We start from the raw sequence: 19,385 nt of genomic DNA, 5'->3' as shown, positions 1-19,385 counted from the left end.
CTGGGAGGTAGGTCACCGGTGCTGTCCTCATTTTAAAAAGGTATAGAAAACAAAGCAGAGATAGGGAAAATGAGTTATCCAAGATCACACGACAAGTCAGAGCCACTGGCCAACTTAAAGTTTACAGTATAAACTTCAAGAGCATCCCTCCTCTGCTTCAAATTTAATATTCACAGAAGCTAGAAAAGAAAAAGATCTATTAGATCTTCCAGTCCACCTCTCTGCCAGTGCAGGATTGATACCCAGGACAATTTAAGCAGAAAGCAAGTCCTCTTAACATCATAGTGAGTGGAAATGGAAAAAGACACAATAGTTCCTATCCAGTCCACTTCCCAGCCAAGACAATATTCAGTATTGCAGTATATTCCCCAGTGCTTTGATCAATTCTGTGTTAAATTACTCAAGCTATGGGACTTCCATCACCACCACTGGATGAATACTCTCCACTTTTAAATTTTCCAGCAAGAGATGCCTCTCTCCCATACCAGCTCCTGCTTGAAGCGACAGTGGAGTGTGGACTATAGTGCTTATGACATCACATGTTATTACGGTGACAATCATAACATTGCTTAAGTATTTTGATGCCACTGTAGCAGGATGAAGGGGAAAAAAAAGCTGGCTGATGACTAACAAAATTTCCTTTAGTAATTAGTTACAGTGGAAGAGAAAATGATAACTAACATATAGGGTGACTGGACAGCAAATGTGAAAAATCGGGATGGGGGTATGTAAGAAAGCCTATGTAAGCCTATGTAAGAAAAAGACCCAAAAATCGGGACTGTCCTTATAAAATCGGGACATCTGGTCACCCTACTAACATAGGAATGTTAAAGATTGTCATTTTATTTTTGTAATGATGATTGTATAGTGTGAGTGTGAGAGTGTGAGTGTCTTCCAAAGTAGCAGAAAACTGTTTTACAACCTAAAACTGATAAACAGACTACACATCCGTATTACCTATCTTTGAAACACAGCCATCTCTGGAATGGAACATAGCAGCTGTTTCACAGCTCAGAGCAACACTAACAAAAAGCAGAGAAGATAGCGTGAAGAACCACTCACCAGCTAACTCAGCGGGAAATATAGGGAGAAAGAAAGCCCTGACTTAATTATGATTCAGGACTAACACACCTCACTCTTGCAAAGTGTGCCACAGGATTTTTAATAAGACTAAGGAATCAGAAACTTTGTATGTCTCTTCTGAAAGGGGGCACCTCCAGCAGCACAGCGCCCCCTAGCACCATGATGGAGTAACAGTTCAGAATTAACTCAGAGCGCGGAGGGTCATTTACTAAAACAATACCGTCTGGTCCCAGCAGCACCTTAAGTTTTTCTTGCTTGGTACGGTGACTCAGGAACCCCTTAATGCCAACTGGCAAAGGGGTTACAGGAATGTCCTGATTCTGGTAGGTACATTCTCGTTCACCAAAGAATGCCATGTGAGGTCTTAAATGAAAGTGTGGGTTCCACTGGTCATTAATATCATTGTGAGATATATGTAGAGATACATGTAAGGAGTTATATTTACTGAAAATATGTTTTACGGGCATCGTTGGCTAACAGGTTTTCTGTCAGACAAGAGAGGTTATTCACCTGTCGGGTGCAAAATAAGCACTTTAAGCTAACACAATGAATGTCCATTTACATACAAAAAGAGCAGAGAAACATGAAGTCAACAGGGAAGCAGCACACAGGAAAAATAAGCCATGAGCGTTGGGGGGAGGTTATCCTGACTCTGGGTACACATGAACTTTAGGGATATAAGAAGGCAAAGACAACACCCCTTTATCCTGTACATAAGTAAACTGGCAGTGCGTTTACATTCATGAAAATGAGATCTCAACCAACCTTGGTTGAAAGGCTGCAGAAGATATTGGTTGAAATAAAACTTCTTTCGACAAGAAAAGCGGCAAAGAGTCCTGTGGCACCTTACAGACTAACAGACGTACTGGAGCATAAGCTTTCGTGGGTGAATACCCACTTCATCAGATGCATGTCTGATGTGCATCTGATGAAATGGGTATTCACTCACGAAAGCTTATGCTCCAGTACGTCTGTTAGTCTATAAGATGCCACAGGACTCTTTGCTGCTTTTACAGAACCAGACTAACACGGCAACCCCTCTGATAAGACAAGAAGTTTATCTGTTAAATTTAGTCTCTAGAAAGCATGTTATGATTTTGTTTTAGATGTAGCTATTTGTATCCAATATTCTCACTCATTCAGGAGGTAATGTATGATAATAAAACTTATTGTTGTTTTCACTATGAATCTCTCTCAGGGCTGTTATATTAAGCTGGGGCTGATCCTGACTTAGTCATACAAACTGGTGTGTACATTAGTCCTTCAGGGACTGCAGATCTGGCATTTCTGTGAGTGTTCAGTGGATAAGGGCACTGGACACTACAGGGGAACACTTCAAATGCTATGGATTAGGAACCAAGTCACTGGCTGAACTGTCTGGGGAAGGCAGTAGGGAGGGTACTAGCAGAATTTTCATTAGCAGATCTAGAGGAGAAGCCAGAACTAGAATAGTAGGAAGTGCAGGTCAGAATTGGGGTTCATTGGCAGAGCTGTGTGGGAAGCTTGCACAGCATTGATTTGGGATTAGTTCCTCATTTGCATAAACACTAGTTTTCACTCACCAACTGAAAAAAAAGAAATTAGCAACATTACAACCCTCATAAATGCTTCATGTAAAGCGACTACAAATGACAGGACTTGAGAAGTGACTAAGGCCTCCAAGTTGCCACCTACAAGTTCTGGTGACTCCTCACTGCCAATCCTCACAAGAAGCCCTCGCATTTCACCGAGACTCACTCTGCAGTTTGAACAAGCCTGGTCCTTGCAAGGTAAAAAACACACCTCTTCCCCAGCCACCCCTGCTGAGCAGATTCTGAGGGCCTGGCCCTCCTGCACATGGGGTCACGAAAACAGCTCTGCATACCCCCCGATTTGCTGAGGAGGGGGAGATAAAAATATGGCTGGAGGGAGAAAAGGAGAAACCAAATTAATTAATTCATCACCAAGACAAAATACACACAAATCTTATTTTATCTGCCAACCAGTGGCATGCATTATTCAGCTGCCTAGTGCAGGCAAAGAAAAAAACAGAGCAAGGGACTGCAAGCCACTGGTGCAGGCTTTGGGGAAGCAGCTCACCCAGCAGGGGGCTAAGCAGCTTCATAGCCCTCCCCCCGATTAGCTGATCTGGAGTGGATGAAACGTTGCCGTATCTGGGCTGCAGATAAACCGACCCAGAACTTAAATGCGCTATGGACTTCTTTTCCTACCTCAAAAGCTTTCCCTCAAGACAGAGATCCCACTCTGTTTTGGAAGGTCCACACACAGAATGTGGCATCGTTCTTCTAGGCAAACCTTTGTTTGCTCACCTGCTGACACAGGTTTGCACCTGGCACAGAGAATCATTATAAAGAGACCAGCTCCTCTATATACTATGCTGTACCAAGTTTCAACATTCACAGGTTGCAGCAAAGAATGTGGTAAAGCAGCAGCTTGGAAATTTCAGCATTAATCCTTATAATACTCGCACTGAGCAAATTGCCAGCTCAGGTCTCCATCCTGCACCACCTAAGTCAATGGAAGTTTTGCCACTGATTTCTGTGGAAGCCCAAAAGCAGCCCCAAGCAAAGGCATAGGGGGACATCTATTCACTTATCTAGAGAGCTATACATGATGGCTGCCTCTTATGGGACAGGTTTTCCACACTGATTAACAGTTTCCGGTGTCTGTTACTTGCATACGCATACAAAGACTGAGGTGCATAAGAGACTCAGCAAAGGTTGAGGAGACCAAGTTCCTTCCAAAATTGCCCTCTGGATAGTCACAGCTTGGTTTAGGCAGCACAGATGGGGCACTGGGGGATGGAAAGGCTCTGAAGGGCTAAACTGCTTGGGGATTTGAGGCCTGAGCCTGCCCCAACTATCAATTTCAACTGGATCAGGATTAGGCCCTTTAGTTTCATCCACCAAAGAAGAAATCAAAATCCCAGAAAACACAGACAGCCTCTTTTCACACACACACACACACACACACACACACACACACACACACACACCCACCTCCCCGAGTTCTGATTCTGCAAAGCTGTCACAGGTCCAAATTCCAAGTGCCTCTATTGTACAACATGAAAGGAAAACACAGATATAAACCAAGCCTGTGTTTTGGTAAAAGACCAGCTGTCTTCATGGTCCCTTTCTCCTCTCTCACTCTTGCTCATTCCCACAGGGGGTTCCATGCCAACCTTCTTGTATGGCATGATTTAGGGCGGGGGCGGAATCTCAGGCTGGCTCATGTGTTGGCATCAACTCACGGAGCCTTCCACTTCCCTTGCCTTGTTACTGAAATGAGGGAGCAAGGAAAATGCTCCAAGTCCCTGAACGAAGCTGAAGACAGCTTTTATCTTCCACTGGATCGGTGAAGCTGGAAGAAGGGCTCACAGTGACAGCTCTAGAGCAGAAAGGAAGCTATTTACACCCTCATGAACCATTCCCTGCCATCTTATATCAGGGCTACCCAATAAAACATTTTGCTCCATATGTTAAATCCTCACTCACATGTAGTCTATGAACCAAACTTCTCCTCTGCCTCCCCAGAAATTGACACACATTCAGCTGAAGAGGTAGGGCTAGAGGACAAAGAGGACAGGCAGAGGTGCTGGAAGTAGGGGTGCTAGCCCTGGCTTGAAGTGGTTTCCATCATATACAGGGTTTACAGTTTGGTTCAGTGGCTCTCAGCACCCCCAATGGCTCTCACTATACAAATTGTTCCAGCACCCCTGGACACAGGGTGCTCTGGATGAGGAGGGGCAGGGTACCTGTTACAGCTGTTGGATAGACTGGGTTGGAGAGAAGGGAAGCCAGTGACTGGAAGAGAAGGGGATGCTATGGGCCAGGACTGAGCGCCAGCAGAGCTGTGGTAGGGATCAGGACTGGGATAGAAGAGGGTACATTGGTAGAGCTGTACACAAGGTGCAAGAATAGAATAGCTGGGAGTGCTGCAGGTCAGAGATGCATTGGGAGAGCTGTAGCAGGAAGCCCAGAATGGGAATAGCAGGGGGTGGTACATAACAGGGCTAAGCTGCCATTATGTGGGGATTCGGGATTGAAGACACAGTGGTGCTGCAGGTCAGGATGGTGCATGGCCAAATCTGTAGATATGGGTAGGTTGAAAAAAAAACTCTCATCATCAGCCTCAAAATTGAGGGAAAGCAAATCTAGACACTGCACACAGAGCCAATCAATGCTACCTATTGAACTCCATCCCCATCCACTGAGCTTCAGATGAGTTTATTATTTATTATTATTATTAACCACGCTTATTATGGTAGTGCCTAAGGACCAGCCAAGAAGGGGGCCCCACTGTGCTAGGCCCTGTACAGACAGAACAGTCGACAGTCCCTATCCCGAAGAACTCACGATCTAAACAGAGCCTGGGTGGGGCAAGGGGTGGAAATGTGGGAACACACCGTGAACAAAGGGATGGCAGTGACAGAAACAGTGCTGGTGCTCCGGTCATTTCCCAGCCGTCAGCGATATGCCAGCGCTGCCTTGGCCTGGGTAGAGGTAAGATGCTAAAGAGCCTGGAATCCACACCTTGACCCCCTGCCCTGGGGTTGCAACTTTCAGCTGCAACTCTGGAGAAACTCCTTCCAAAAGGCCAGGCACTCAGCTGCCTGGGCCTCCCTGACCCCTGCCCAAATCCTCGCTGCAAACCGGCGGGCAGGTGTAGAGGGCGCTGAGCACTCGCCGCAGGGGAGGGAAAGGTGCGCCGGGGTGGGAGCGGGGAAGAAGCGGCTTGCCTCGCCCCGGCCGGGCGAACGCCCCTCAGCAGGGCGAGGAGGAGCGGTGAGAGCAGCGCAGGGCAGAGCGCGCGGCTGCCGAGGAATCCAGCTCCGCTCGCGCTCCCGCACTCCGGTTTAACCCTCCCCCGGCCGGGGAACGCGGGAGCAGCACAGGCCCCCCCTGCCTGGCAGGTTTACACCGGCTCAGCATTGCTCAGCACGCCAGGGAGCCCAAGGACTGTCCAAGCAAGCCTGCCTCCCCGCCTTTCACCGCGCTGCTCTCCCTTCTTTCCGGCCTCAGTTCTCCCTCCTCCCCCGCTCGCTCTGCCGGGCTGCATTTAAATGCAGTTCCTATTACTGCCTCTCCCCAGGTTTTCAGGGAGCCAATACCAGCCACAGCAGGGACCCAGCATCAAGAGCAACCGTTTCCCTTTACAGGCCCCCAGCTGCTTGACAACTTCATCAGATAACATTGAGAGACAGCGAGCGAGCGCCAGCCACAGCTGGCATTCCCCCCCCCCCCGCGTAGCTTCTGACACCCTCTCCAGCGCCCAGGGCTAGCGTGCAGCGGGGAAAGGGGGCATGCAGTAATCCGGGTCCTAAACACACCAGAGAGGTTTAGGGCAGGTCCCCGGAGAAGACCCTCTGCTATGGGGGCTACTGGGCATCGCCCACGCTGTACCGCCCCGCCCTCTTAAAGAGGAGCCCGGGGCAAACTATCATCCCCTTCGAACTTGCTATACCAAGTCCAGCCCTCAGACCTTCACTAACTGCCGTTTTGTGGAGACGGTGCCCGATTACACAGCATATGGCCAGATAGGTACACGCAAATGGACTCTGCCCCCCCCACCCGTCAGGATGTGTGACTATGTACACACCCAATACACACACACACACAGCTCCCCTCCAAACACACATGGATTCGAAATGTCAGTTTCCCTGCAGAGAGGGTGTGTGTGACACACACACACACACTGATGCTATGGGACCAGCATGTCCTAACCTACAGCAGGGCAAATGGAACCTGCTAGTGCAGACCCATGCAGAGTCATGATCCAAGCTTCCCACTTCAGCATCAATAGAGGCAGAGTCGCAGTACATGAACAGAGCGCTCTCGGATTTCAGGAAGATCTGCTGTCAAACATTAGGCTGCCCAAAGCAGCCTGATCACACCGCCGCCGGCTCCGGCCCCCCAGGACCCAGCCCCCTCCGCAAGAAGAGTGGCCGGGTCAATTGCACTCCCAGCCCCAATCGCCGGCTGGCAAGCTACGTGGGACTTTTCTCACAGCCCCGACGCCGCTAGCGGTAAGTCCCTCCGGCTTCCCAGCCTGGGAGTGGGGCTCATGGCTGGACAGCCAAGGGTTAACCCCCCAAAGCAGGGCAGCTCTGATCTGCCTGCAGAAGTTGGTAGTTTTAAGGAGGTTATTCATAAAAGCGGGGGGGGGGGGGTTGGGGGGGGTGACAGAGGTAAATAAAAGGGGATTGGGAGGAGGGGAGAGAAAAAAACACGCCCGCAAGAGAAAGTCACAAATTCTGTTCTCAAGCCCCCCCCTCCCCGCCTCTACATACAGCTGTTCTCAAAAAAGGGTTAGAAGGAAACAGAGCGAGAACCCACCGTGTCCTCCTCGTAGGGAGACAGGCGAGCGGTAGATAGAAATAGGCACAGAGTGGTGCTTGCTGCCGTGGAAATGATGCTCATGCTGAGCCTGAGACACAGACGAGGAAGAGGAGGCAGAAGAAGCCACGTTAGAGGAACTCCAAACCGAGCTGACGATACATCCCCAAAAGAGGGAGCACATCCACAGGGTCCAGGCGGGGTGGCGTCCTGGGCAGATGCTGGGGTCTATTCTCAGGTGCATGATCAATGCACTGGGCACCTACCGACGGGGAGTTTGAATTCCAGCCGGGAAGACAGAATACGGTTCATGATGTCAAGGGGCCCATCCTAGCAGAAGGGAAAGTCACTTCCAAGGTGGGAGGGTGTGTGTGGTGGGACGGGAGGAGAGGGGAATGCGGGGGGAAAGGTTAACAAACAACCACACGCAAAAATTAAAGGTCGATGTTTCCCAGGGCTGGCTCTACTGTGCCAGGAACCCTGCTGCAGCACCAAACCGCCAGGAGGGACCAGGAAAGGCACACATGTCAGGAAGAAGGATCTTGGATCTCTCGCTTGTCAGGTTCCTCCAGGATCATAGATGACTTTCCCTGTGTGTGATCCTTGCCTCTCACTTAACAGGAGAAGGGCAAAAGAAAAAATAGCTAGAGACCCCAGGAAGGTTTTTGATTTTTACCCCAATTAAAAGGGGGTTCTGTTGCTTCTCCACTAGCAAGTGTTGCAATGCAGAATTGCTAGGCGGACACACACAGATCTGGATGGTTATCCTCCTTCCTCTGGATCCAGGCGGCAGGGAACTCAGTGAGAGAGAGAGAGAGAGAGAGGAGGAAAAGAGCAGGGGAAGAGGAAAGAAGTCCAGAATCCACAGGAGAGGCACAGAGAGCCTGAGGTGGAGCAGGATGCTCAGGGGGCAGCTCACTAAGTGAAGGCGACCAGGAAGCCCAGGTGAAGTGAAGAGAGGACTTAGGGAGCCAAATTCACAAATGGGCGAGCCGCACGCAAATAGGCTCACTCCAGAGAGCGAATCAGTGAAGCCCAAACACTCTGCAGAGGCAATGGCTGGCTCCTGAGAAAGGAGGGGCTGGAATAGGGGGCTGGCGTCCCACCCCCTCCATTCACATACATCTTTCTCTCACTCACACACGTCCCCTCCCTCTCTCTCTCTCTCTTCCTGGAATCTACTCTGGCTAATGATGCTTCCTGAACGGCTATTTTCCTTATACTGAATTCATAATGTAAGTCACAATTAGCCTCACTAGGGCCAATGCAGGATTGTCCCCTGAAGTCCATTTATTACTGCAAACAAATACACAATAAAAATAAATCAAAAAGAGACAAAAGTCATGAAACCAAAGCCAAGAGCCAATCCCCATGCAGGCATAGGAAGAAAATCAATTGCTGATACTGACCCAGACCTTTCCGCCTCAGAACCTCCAAGTTTAAAGGGATGGTTCTTGAAAGGAGTATCCAAGCACATCCTCTCATCTGTCTGTCTAACTGAGAATGCACCTGTCCCCAGCCTCCAGCATTCGCGGCGCTTCAGTATAAATAGTGGCAACGAGAGTCGAACCGCACAAACGGAGTTGGGAGCCTGATTTTCAGACATGCTGAGCACCTACAACTCCAACTGAAGCCAGTGGGAACGTCAGGTACTTAGCAAATCTGGAAGAGTGTGTGTGTGTTTCCGTCCTCCTGAGGTGAAATCAGGGTGGACACTTCGCCTGGTCTATAGATACACAGGGGCGAGATGATGGGACATTCCCGAGCCCCCACCGGGCAACTGGGCACATTCCAATCCCATCTCATCCCTTTGCGAATGACTCCGGAATAGAATTACAGGGTTTGTATCCCCAGTCACTGCGGGGAGGCAGGAAGAAACGAGGCATCTTCCTAACACAAGGGAAAGAGCTGAGAGCAAAGCAGGAGGAAAGGAGGGGAAAAGCCTTTTCTCTGAAACTCCAATACGGAGAGTGGGAGCCGGCAAGATTCGTCAGCGTGGCCTGTGGTCTCGATAACCACCCTTCCGATCAAAAGGAGAGAAATTGTCTCCCCTCTCTGCCCCCGTTTGTTTGGCATCTACAATGTGCCAGCAGCGAAGGGGAGGGGGAAAGGGAGAGAAAAGAACTGGGGGGGGGGGGGAGAGAGACTCTGCCAAATGCGGTGGCCATCTGTGACACAGGGAGGAGGTTTACACCGGCTCTTCTTCAATCGGATCCCACCGACGGTCTGCACAGCTCAGGAATGATGCACCAGTGACTGGGCAGAGAGGGACTCTTCGGCGTGCGGGCCATGCAATCTAACTTTGTAGGAACGCTATAGGAAGTAACAACGCGGCATAACACTGCTTTGAAGAGATCTAGAGAGTTCGCAACAGTAGCGGAGGGGGAAGAGTGAAATTGCCAGGGGCAGGCTGTTGTGTGGGGAAATAGGTTTTCTGCTGTGATTTGAAATTAGTCGGAAGAATGGACGAGCTGTACAGATGCAATCTCCTGCAGATGCAGAGCAGAAGGCTCTCCCCCCAGCAGCTTTAAGCACAGTACATAAGCACATATAACAACGCCCTTTATTAACTGAAGTACCTTCCTAGCTTTTGGATATTCTGCTAGATAAAGGCGTATGTGCCTTCAACTACCTTCTTGCACCAGAGCCATGTCGCAACCTGGGATAACTGTGCTCATGAAACCTCTACATTGCTTTTATACAATGGTGTCTGTTATGTTTCTGCAACAGTGGGCTGCGTCCAAACCAGTGTGTTTGCACTGAACCCTCAGGGAGCCAGAACCTTAGCCAAATGGTCAGATTCTGCCTTTCATAAATAAGAATTCTATTCAGTACTTACAGCACTCTTCACTCAGAGCTTAAACTGCATATCAATTTGCATTACAAATATCGCCATTTAACACGGAGAAGCGGAGACACAGACAGGTGAAGAGATTTGCACAAGGTCATTCAGTGCATCTGGGGCAGACCTAGACATAGAACCAAGGTCTCCAGACTCCCATTTGGCAGCCCTAACCACTAAACCACACTGCCTCCCAATATCATTATTAGTCACCACCCCGGCTTGTAAATAAAGGAACCTCTGCGTGTCTGAGAACTTGCATTCTGTTGTCAGGGGGGAGGGTGCACAAACAAACCATAAACCTACTCAACTCTTATAATAACTCTTCTAATTTCACAGTTATTTATCACACAGTCAGTGTTTTTGGAAATCGATTTTGATTTGGTACAGTGCAGACATAAGGCATTTGTAGATGGAACTCAGAGCTACTTCACTGAGATACAGTTGAGAGGAATAACCATTCCTGATACATTATGATCGTTTCAGAATGGGCAACTGGAACCTCACACCTGGAGTTTTTAGTTTAATATGGCATATTTGTAATTTATTTTCTCGTTTAAGCTATCTAAAGCAGTGGCTAGAGCAGTCAGAAACTCATCACTGAGGGTTGGAGGAAGTTTTCCAGAAAGCAGAACTATTCGCGTTTGCATTTATCTGGCAATCATGCAGGGAACTTGAAGAGCTTAACAAATTCATTAAGTTACAAATAAATTAATTTAGCCTTACATCCCCATGAGGTGGGTATTATCCCATTTCAAAGATATGCAGAGTGAGGCACATTGAATTTAAATGAGATAGTGGAATAACTAGGAATAAAGAAGCAAAGAGTCCTGACGCTTAGCTCTGTTCTAACCATTAGACTACACTGTCTCCCAAAGGTTGTTACAGAGCCTATGAGCCCTGTCTCCTGTTCAAGGCACTAGTCCCCAGTCCTTTTCCCCAAAAGTTCTGACCCACTCAATTCTAAGGTATGATCGAGTACAAATTACAATTATCTTGAAATGTTTGTCTCCTAGTCAGATTGTGGGGAATTTAGTCATTCTCTCAGAAAAGATTTTAAAATGTAGCCCCATCACCAAACAGCTTATTTCTAAAATACAGACAATATATTTTAAAATAACTATCCCTGCCAATGATCAGGATAGTACAAATCAGCTGTTTCATGACCACACTTTCTCTCAGTGGCTAGTGTTCAAAAAGAGACAGAATGTATTGCAAGCTTGGTCACTAGTTCCCTCGATGACAAGTGATGGCAGGTTTAGAAGATTTAAAAACTAAGGGCCTGATCCTGTTCCTGCAGAAGCCAATGGCAAAACTCTTTTTAACTTCCATGGGAGAAGAACAAGTTTGAAGAACTGTACTAACATTAGCGTCATGTACAGGCACAACCTCTGGGAAACAGCAGGGGAGTTTCTTCTCCCTCTCCTCCCCTCCAGCTATGCTTGCACTAAGGGGTAGAAAAATAGAAAGGCTTCCTCCCCTTTCTGTAAAACACACACTCCTCCTGCTGTTAATCCCCATTTAATGCCCTCTTGGACCACCCTATTCTCTGTCTTCCTGTGACCTTGCTCCATTTGTACCAGTCGACTCCCAGGCGGCTGCAGCTGGCACAGCCTGCAGGGGGAGGAGGGCAGGGCATAGACACTGTGGCAGTCTCGCATCCCACCCAAGCGCAGTCCCCCACACTTAGGCAGCAGTAGGCATACAGCATGGGCGGGGGGTCGGGGGGGGAAGACAGAAGACACACCAAAGAGTTTGGTCATCACTTAAAACTGCCCTACCCTGGGTCAGGGGCTGCACTGGGCCTGACAGCCCCCAAATAAGGGAGGTGCAAACCACCACCCCTTTGTCTCCATTTGGCTAGAAACTGGTGGATCAGTTGCCTTTGGGAAACAGGACAGGAGAAGAAACAACCTGCACATTTTATTTTAATTTTATTTTATTTTTAAAGGGCAAAACTGTGAAGGCGGCTATAAATACATCAGTGGGTTCTGGTGACACCATAAGTCACTCTGCCTTGCTTTATTAGGTGCCAATGGGTGTATTTACTACCCTGTAATTCACAGTCCACCCATTTATTTAGCACCACCATTGCAGGAAGAGGGCAGATTTCAATTGCATTTTCCCCTCTCCGGTGATCAGAGGAAGTTTATCGCCACAAGGGGAAGTTTTAACAGCAGTGTTCCCAAGGGATTTACTTGCAAAGGAGATTCGTAGTTTTCCCAGATGCATTGAGTTTGGTGCATGAGAGATTTGTTTTGTATAATGAGTTTATTCTTTAAATGGGGGTGATCGCTCTCTGTCACAATCCAATGAGGTTCATATGTCATTATAAGTTTAATTTGTGTCAGGTAAGAACACATCATTTCAGATGCTTGTGTGTCTGCAGAACTGGGATGGATGTATCAGGGAGACAGGCTCCCTATGGTTGGAACCACCATGGGGATAGTTTGCCTTCTGACAGTTTGCTGTGCTGACCAGATCCACAAAGAGCTGCAAAAATGAAAAATGATGAAAAAAAAATTACATCTTTTCAAACCTCAGAAGGGATCTGATTTGTATCTAGTTCTGGAGAGGCTCTTACTTTAGCCTACTTGTATAGTTTCTAATATATCATGGCTGTCAATCACTTTGGTGCACATACGGATCACTCAGAACCTCACAACCACAGAGAGCACCCAAAACACACGCTCCTAGCGCATAAGTCAAAGCTAATGGGGTTTCTCCTTTAGCAGTACTGGGCCTCTGACACATGGTTGAGCAGTTCTGATTCCATCCAGCAAAGGCCAATGGTGAAACATGCACATTAGCCAGATCATTACTCTATCACTGGGATAAGAGAATCAGATAAAATAGACATGGACTCAAAACCTCTCTCCAAACTCAAAATAAGTCTCTCAGGGTTCAAAATAACCCACTTCATTTTGTAAAAAATGAAGGGGGGGGGGGAAGAGAATAATTTCTAGTTGTGATCTTTATAGAAAGGATTGAACAAAGGAAGGTAGGGATGGGGCTGCACGCTTTAGAGAGCTTAGCACTGGATAGAGACTCCTTCACCTCTTGATGCCTGAATCAAATGCAGCTGAGGATGGTTGTGACCAAGGGTTCTCATCAAATGGTGGTTCTTCAGCACCCCATGGGGAATGAGCTGTTCCCAGGGTATCCTAGTGCCCAGGTGTCCACATTAAAATTGTCCCTCTTGCCAGAGTCATAGAAGGCCAAGGAGCTGCAGTGTCCTGTCATCCCTAGAGGAGCGTCCCTCCAGCTCAGGACTGAGGCACATTGACAGCCTTGGAAACCGAAGTTCTTGAGTAAAGTACAGAACAGGTACAGCAAGACAACAGCTGTGTCAATCTCCACTGACTTAAAAAAATAGAAAAGGAAAAACCCAACACCAGAGCTCCTCTCCTCCCCATCAGCCTGCCAGAAGCAGAGCAGTACCATACCCCTTTACAGCAGGGTTTCTCAACCTGTGGGTCGGGACTCAAAATTGGGTCACCAGAATGTTTCAAAGGGTGGCGTGGTCCACTCAGGAGGACAGTGCCAGACCTGAGCAGGGCTGCCACCTTAGAGGTTGCAACACCCAGAGCCAAGAGCCACACCCGCCAGCCCCACAGCACAGGAGCTGCCATTGTGGGGTGACTGGCCTGGCCTGCAAGGTAAGCGGAGCCACCAAGCACCTCAGCCGGGCTGCCTGCTCCACCATGGGGCCTCAGTGCGCTGCCTGGAAGGGTGACAGGACTAGGCCCCAGCTCCCTGCCCTAGAAAGGGGGAAGAGGCCTGCAGGGAGGCACTGATTGATGGGCTGGTGCTGCATCCTGGGCCTGCTCCAGCTCCCCTGCAACTATGACAGGGAGAGTGACACTGCCCCTACCCCCCCCCGCCCCAACTTCGAGAGTGATGCTGCAGGTACCCCTTAAGCACCCCCTCCCACTTTATTTGAAACTATTTCAATAAATTATAGCTTTGTTTCAATAAACAGATCGGGCTAATTTTTAAGTAACCGTGGCTATTAATGCAGTAAAAATCTGGCAACCTGCCTGAGGACCTGAGTGAAACCACCCCATGGCCTCCACCCCCAGACTATTTACTGGGTTATGACAGGCCATAAACATTGATAAATGGGTCCTGAGCCCAAAAAGGTTTTAGAAACACTGCTTTACAGGACAGAGTATCATCATTCTATAAAGATCATTGGTGGAACAGGGTAACTGCACATCTGTCTCCCGCTCTGACGCCAAGAACACATGCTACACTGAAGAACACTACTGGGCCAAATTCTACTTATTCTCACACAAATGCAACTCTCATGCGATCAGTGGGGTGGGTAAGGTTTAACTCATGGCCCATTATTTTGAGGACAAACAAGCAACCTCCCCCCCAAAAGGGGGACAGAACATCATTAAAATGTTAATTTAGCATCAGTGAGACATTAAGACTGAGTTACAGATATGCTTAGGATTGTCCTCTGTCTCCCCACATCTCAGGGGAAAGAAACACACCCAGGCCCAGAAATGGGATAAGCAGCCAATTCCATCTTTGAATGCCAGCTACATTCATACCTGCTAAAAATCTCCCATCAGCATAACATTATCTTACCATCATTGCCTGGGTGCACAGACTGCCACAAGCAATGAGTATGGAGACTTGGGGCATGATTCCACTCTCACACCAAGGTAACTATTGAGCAATTCAGGGAAGCCAGTGGAGTTATGTTTTTGTAAGTGAAAGGGGAAGCAGCAGCTGATCACAGCTCTGGGGGTTGGTTACCCCTGAGTTGAAGCCATACTGCTGGCCCATGGTAAATGGAAAACTGTGCGGTAGGCGGTGCAAAGGTAACTGTTAGAATCAGAGGGAGGTTCAATTCTTTAAGTATCCAACCTTCTCATGACTGGAATTTTTTCCTGAGATTTCTCTACTTCCACTTCCTGTCCTGGTGGAAACAAGGTAGTGCAGAGGTGGGTAGAAATTAATCCAATTTTTATGAACCTGAGATATGAATTCTGAGTTTGTCAATTGGTCTGATCTGTCGTGAAAGTTCAAGCTGGTTGTTTCTTGGTCTGAATCAGCCCTATTCAGGGCACCATTTGGGAAGGCATGTTTGTGCTGGGCCAGTCTGAGGAGCAGAGCCCAGACTTTTTGGCCAAGTCTTACTGGCCATCAGGGCCAGATTTCCCACTAGACACGTGCCTAAGGGCACCGGCATTCTAGGGGCGCCTAAAAATTCAAATTCTGCTGCTCCCGATCCAGGCAGGGGGCGGGGCCAGGGCCAGCTGAGTGGGAAACAGCCCTACATAGCACTGCTGGACCACTCCTCGCTTAGCCCGGCAGACAGAGTCACATCCCAGTGGGGCTGGTGAGTACAACCTGGGGGCAGTGCTTGGGAGAGTGGGTCTCTGGGGAGTTTTGGGGGGCTCTGGGCAGTGGGGCAGTTGTGGGGTGCAGTCTGTATGTATTGGGGCACTGGGCAGTCTGTTTGGGACTGGAAAGCTGTGGTGGAGTTATGAGGGGGGTCCTGGGCAGTGAGAGGGTGGGGGCATTTGTGGGCAGACAGGCGCTGGGCAGTGGGACGTCTAAAAGTCAAGTGGCAGGGTGCCTGTGGTGATTATGAGCTCCGAGCTGCTGCGGGTGGCGGGGGCACCCTGCAGCTCCTGGCTTCTGTGGGCAGGGGGCTCCAAGCCCCTACGCCTAGAATGTAAATCTGGCCCTGCTGGCCATATGATTTGTGAGACCTCAAGGTGATGGAAAAGGTTAGAAATCAGGCCATGAGTTTCCTCTCCATCTAGTCCCTCTGTCAGATAGAATCAAACTGTATGTCACTGATCCATTTCCCGAAAGAGTGGGGTATCAAGTGCCTTGCTTAGGTTCAGCCCTGGGTGGGGTTCACATTTACAACACTCTCCCCCCCTCCCCCCGCCAACACACACAGGCAACATGGTAGAATAAGCAAGGGAGTGTGAATATGGTTTGTCTGCATTCTGTCCCCTTCTCTACATCGGATTGTGGTGGGGTAGATTCAGCTAGGAGATTGAACAATTATTGCCCTTGCCTTCAGCACAGAAGCCAAGGTTTGAATGGAGCATGAGGAAAGAACTGTGGTCTGTACTTAGGACTTAGCTGAAACTGTCAAGAATAAAGAAACCTACAGAGCAGCAGACTTCCTGACAACCTCTGCAATTTGCATGATCTGTATGGTGACTAGGGCAAATTCATCCCCAGTGTAACTTCCACAGCTCAGACTGTATCTCTTTTGTGGATCAATAGAGGACTTCAGTCTCCAAAGTCCATCATTCTGGCCCCTTTTGCACAGGTGCTAAACATTAATTCTGATATATTAAAATTAATGTCATGACTTTTTAGCCTGGGAGGAAAACGCTAGGAAATTATTTCTGATGAGCTTTAACTCGGAAACTTAAACAGTGCCTGAAAGCCTGGATTAGCAAGTGGTGGGAATAAAGATGGTTAAAATGTCAATTGCAATAAACAGGGAATTATTTTAATTTTTATCCACAAGAGTGGAGAGGAGATTTTTTATTTTCCTTTGGAGCTCAAAGAAACCTTGTCTGATGCAAAAAATGAAATGCTGGAAAAGCTGTTGCTTTTGCTCCTTTAAATTGGCTTCTGTGCTAATGAAAAGTGAACTCCCTAATGGACACACTGCAAAGGCTCCCCTCTGCTTTTCCTCTTTCTTCCCACCTATCATCTTGCCTGGCTTTTGCCTGTAATCACCTGCTCATCTCACAGCAATAACTGCCAGGTGATGTGTGTTTGCTGTGGCCTCCCCAGACACAAAGAAAAGAAAAGAAAAGAAAAAGAAAAGGAGAGGGAGAGAAAAATCCTTCAACGACACAAGTGTCTCACCGCCAGCCAGACAAAGAGTGAAGCGTTTCCTGTGGCCCAGGCTGTTCATGTGGGAGCTGCTGATAGGTGTAATTTCCTAAGATGTATACCTTGTCAGTGTGCACAAGATGAACAGAAAAGAAGGTCAGAGCAGCCAAAACTGAAAGATTGGAAGGACAAAAGGAGAAAGCGGGGAGCACCGTTGGGCTGCTTTTAACTCTCACAGGACAGATGCTGCATTGTCTGTGGCAAACCTACACATAGGCACAGCTGATAATGCCTATGTAAAGAACCCCTCTTCCCCTCACTCAACACTCACTCCCCCTTGACACTCAACAGATGAAACCACCATTGTGCAATGTGGTCCTTGCGGCTCTATCAGCCTCTCCCTGGGTGTGGCTGACAGTGACTCCCCTCCTCCCCAACCATGTTATCACCATGTTATTCACTATGCAGGGGAGTCTATAGCATAATTTAGCTAGCAGAGCTCTCAAACAAAATAAATAACCTGTCCCCCCCGCCTACAGAGAATCCATATTATCACCCTGCTAACAATCTCCAGCTATCATCTGTAACATGGAAGGTATCATGCAATGTCGTCCCTGGAGCTGCAGGTGCATCTCTCAGGAGAAGATGCAGAGTGTAGAGCTTGGTTCCTCTAGGGTTAAGATAGGACTAGAGACAAGACAGGATAAAACTAACTGCTCCCTGCTGGTACCCCTAGAATATGTAGAGCCTGATCCTGCAGCTTCCAGTGACTTCAAATGGGCACACAACACACCTATGCAAAAACACCAGATAGACCTGAATACACCCCAGACTCATTCACAGCAAACCAGGGGATTCCCTGGGACACTGAGTCTCCAGCAGGGAAGCTGACTGAACACACAGAAGGGAGAAACATGAACCACTTTAAAAAACAACAACAACAACAACACTCCTTTCCCTCCAGAACAGCTGCACACCCTCCTAACTCAGGCTCCAGTCCACATAAGCTTCTTTAATGCTTCAGATCCCAAGAGACTCCAGCAGTTTTCCTATCCCATCAAATCCTCCATCCCTCAAAGGGTGTGTGCACGCGCAAGTCACATGGAGGCAAACAAAGTGTCTGCTTTCTCATCCTAGATGCTCCCTTTACCCACCACCCCTGTATCTGGGCATAACAAAATCTGCACAAAGGTGTGTGTGTGTGTGTGTGTGTGTGTGAAAAACCCTGCAGCAAAACCCCACTGGAGCTGCAAATGCTTACCCCAGAGTTTGCGTGAGCGTCCAGCAGGCAATACCTTTAAGCTCTAGGCATCTGTTAAAAGTGGGAAGAGGAAACAAAGAAGGGGAGCGAGCAACACCCTCCCTCATTGATACGCTGTTAACAACTGATAAGGCATAAACTGTTCCCACCATAATTGTGCTACTTATCGAACAGCAAGGACAAAAAGCCCTGGCTACTTGTTGCAGAGCCAATGGAAAAGCTAGTGCTAGGGATGCAGCAGATGCTGTTTGAAGTAGCCAAGAACACACGCAAACAGGCTTCTCCTTCTCTTGCCTCTTATCTGGTCCTCCAGCTCTGTCAACCAGAGACTGCCACAGAAGAAGGGGGAGTGGGGAACCACCCAAGGAAATGCCTGTGTAACACTCAGAGGCAGCTCACTTGAAAAGTATTAACTGTCATTCCATTGCTTTTGAACTTTGATCAGTCACACAAAAGCCCTGTGCACCTGGGGTCATCCCCTTTCCTCTTCTCTTTGTTCTCTTTGTTATCTGTGCATATTTTTAATTGGATGTCACCCTTCCCCCTTGTCTCTTTTTCACACTCTCACCAGCCCCTAAAGGTGAGCACTCAGGAAGGCCAGGCCCAATCCATCAGTGTCTCCTGCTGGATGGGGGCAGAAATGCAGTTAGTGCTATGAGGCAGGAGTGAGAGGGAGCAGCCTTCAAAATGACCCACTGTTCTCCACTTATTTGCCCTCTCCACCTCCGCATTCTGCTGTCCTCCTGCACAGACAGAGCTTATGGCAACGCTAGCTATAGAAAACCCTAAAATAGGTTAAACAGACAGACACGTGGGCTGTATAACAATTTTCCTCAGCGCAGAGATGCTCCTTACCAGCTACCAGCCCCCACATTGAAGTATCAGGGGCTTATTGATAAAGAGGACTCCATCTGATACTCCTGGCTGTACTAAAAAAATGCTCCCGCATTCTACAGTAACACCCAACTGCAGAATAGTGTTTTGACCAGACACTGTAGAATACTGTAGTACATAAGGAAACCTTTAGAAAAAAAGT

The 19,385-nt window shown here is 48.2% G+C and overlaps 1 protein-coding gene across 32 annotated transcripts in view; it reads right to left on the bottom strand.

Annotated features, from left to right (window-relative positions):
• The window catches only part of NRXN3 (neurexin 3), a 1,373,290-nt gene that overhangs the window by 470,384 nt on the left and 883,521 nt on the right, over nucleotides 1-19,385 (bottom strand). For 2 of the 32 annotated variants that reach the window (XM_074956052.1, XM_074956056.1), the window contains exon 1: nucleotides 7,419-8,366. The exons of 27 other annotated variants lie outside the window; for them this stretch is intronic. In XM_074956052.1, coding sequence (XP_074812153.1) covers nucleotides 7,419-7,662 — 244 coding nt within the window. In that variant the 5' untranslated portion in view covers nucleotides 7,663-8,366. Of the gene's footprint in view, nucleotides 1-7,418; nucleotides 8,368-19,385 lie in introns of those variants that run through there. 3 more of the 32 variants (XM_074956055.1, XM_074956053.1, XM_074956054.1) reach the window with 3 other exon arrangements.

Source organism: Natator depressus, chromosome 6 (assembly GCF_965152275.1).
Source record: "Natator depressus isolate rNatDep1 chromosome 6, rNatDep2.hap1, whole genome shotgun sequence".
In the NCBI taxonomy this organism is placed as follows: domain Eukaryota; kingdom Metazoa; phylum Chordata; order Testudines; family Cheloniidae; genus Natator; species Natator depressus.
Note: the sequence above shows the minus strand (reverse complement) of the source record. Positions and strands in the feature narration are given on the sequence as shown.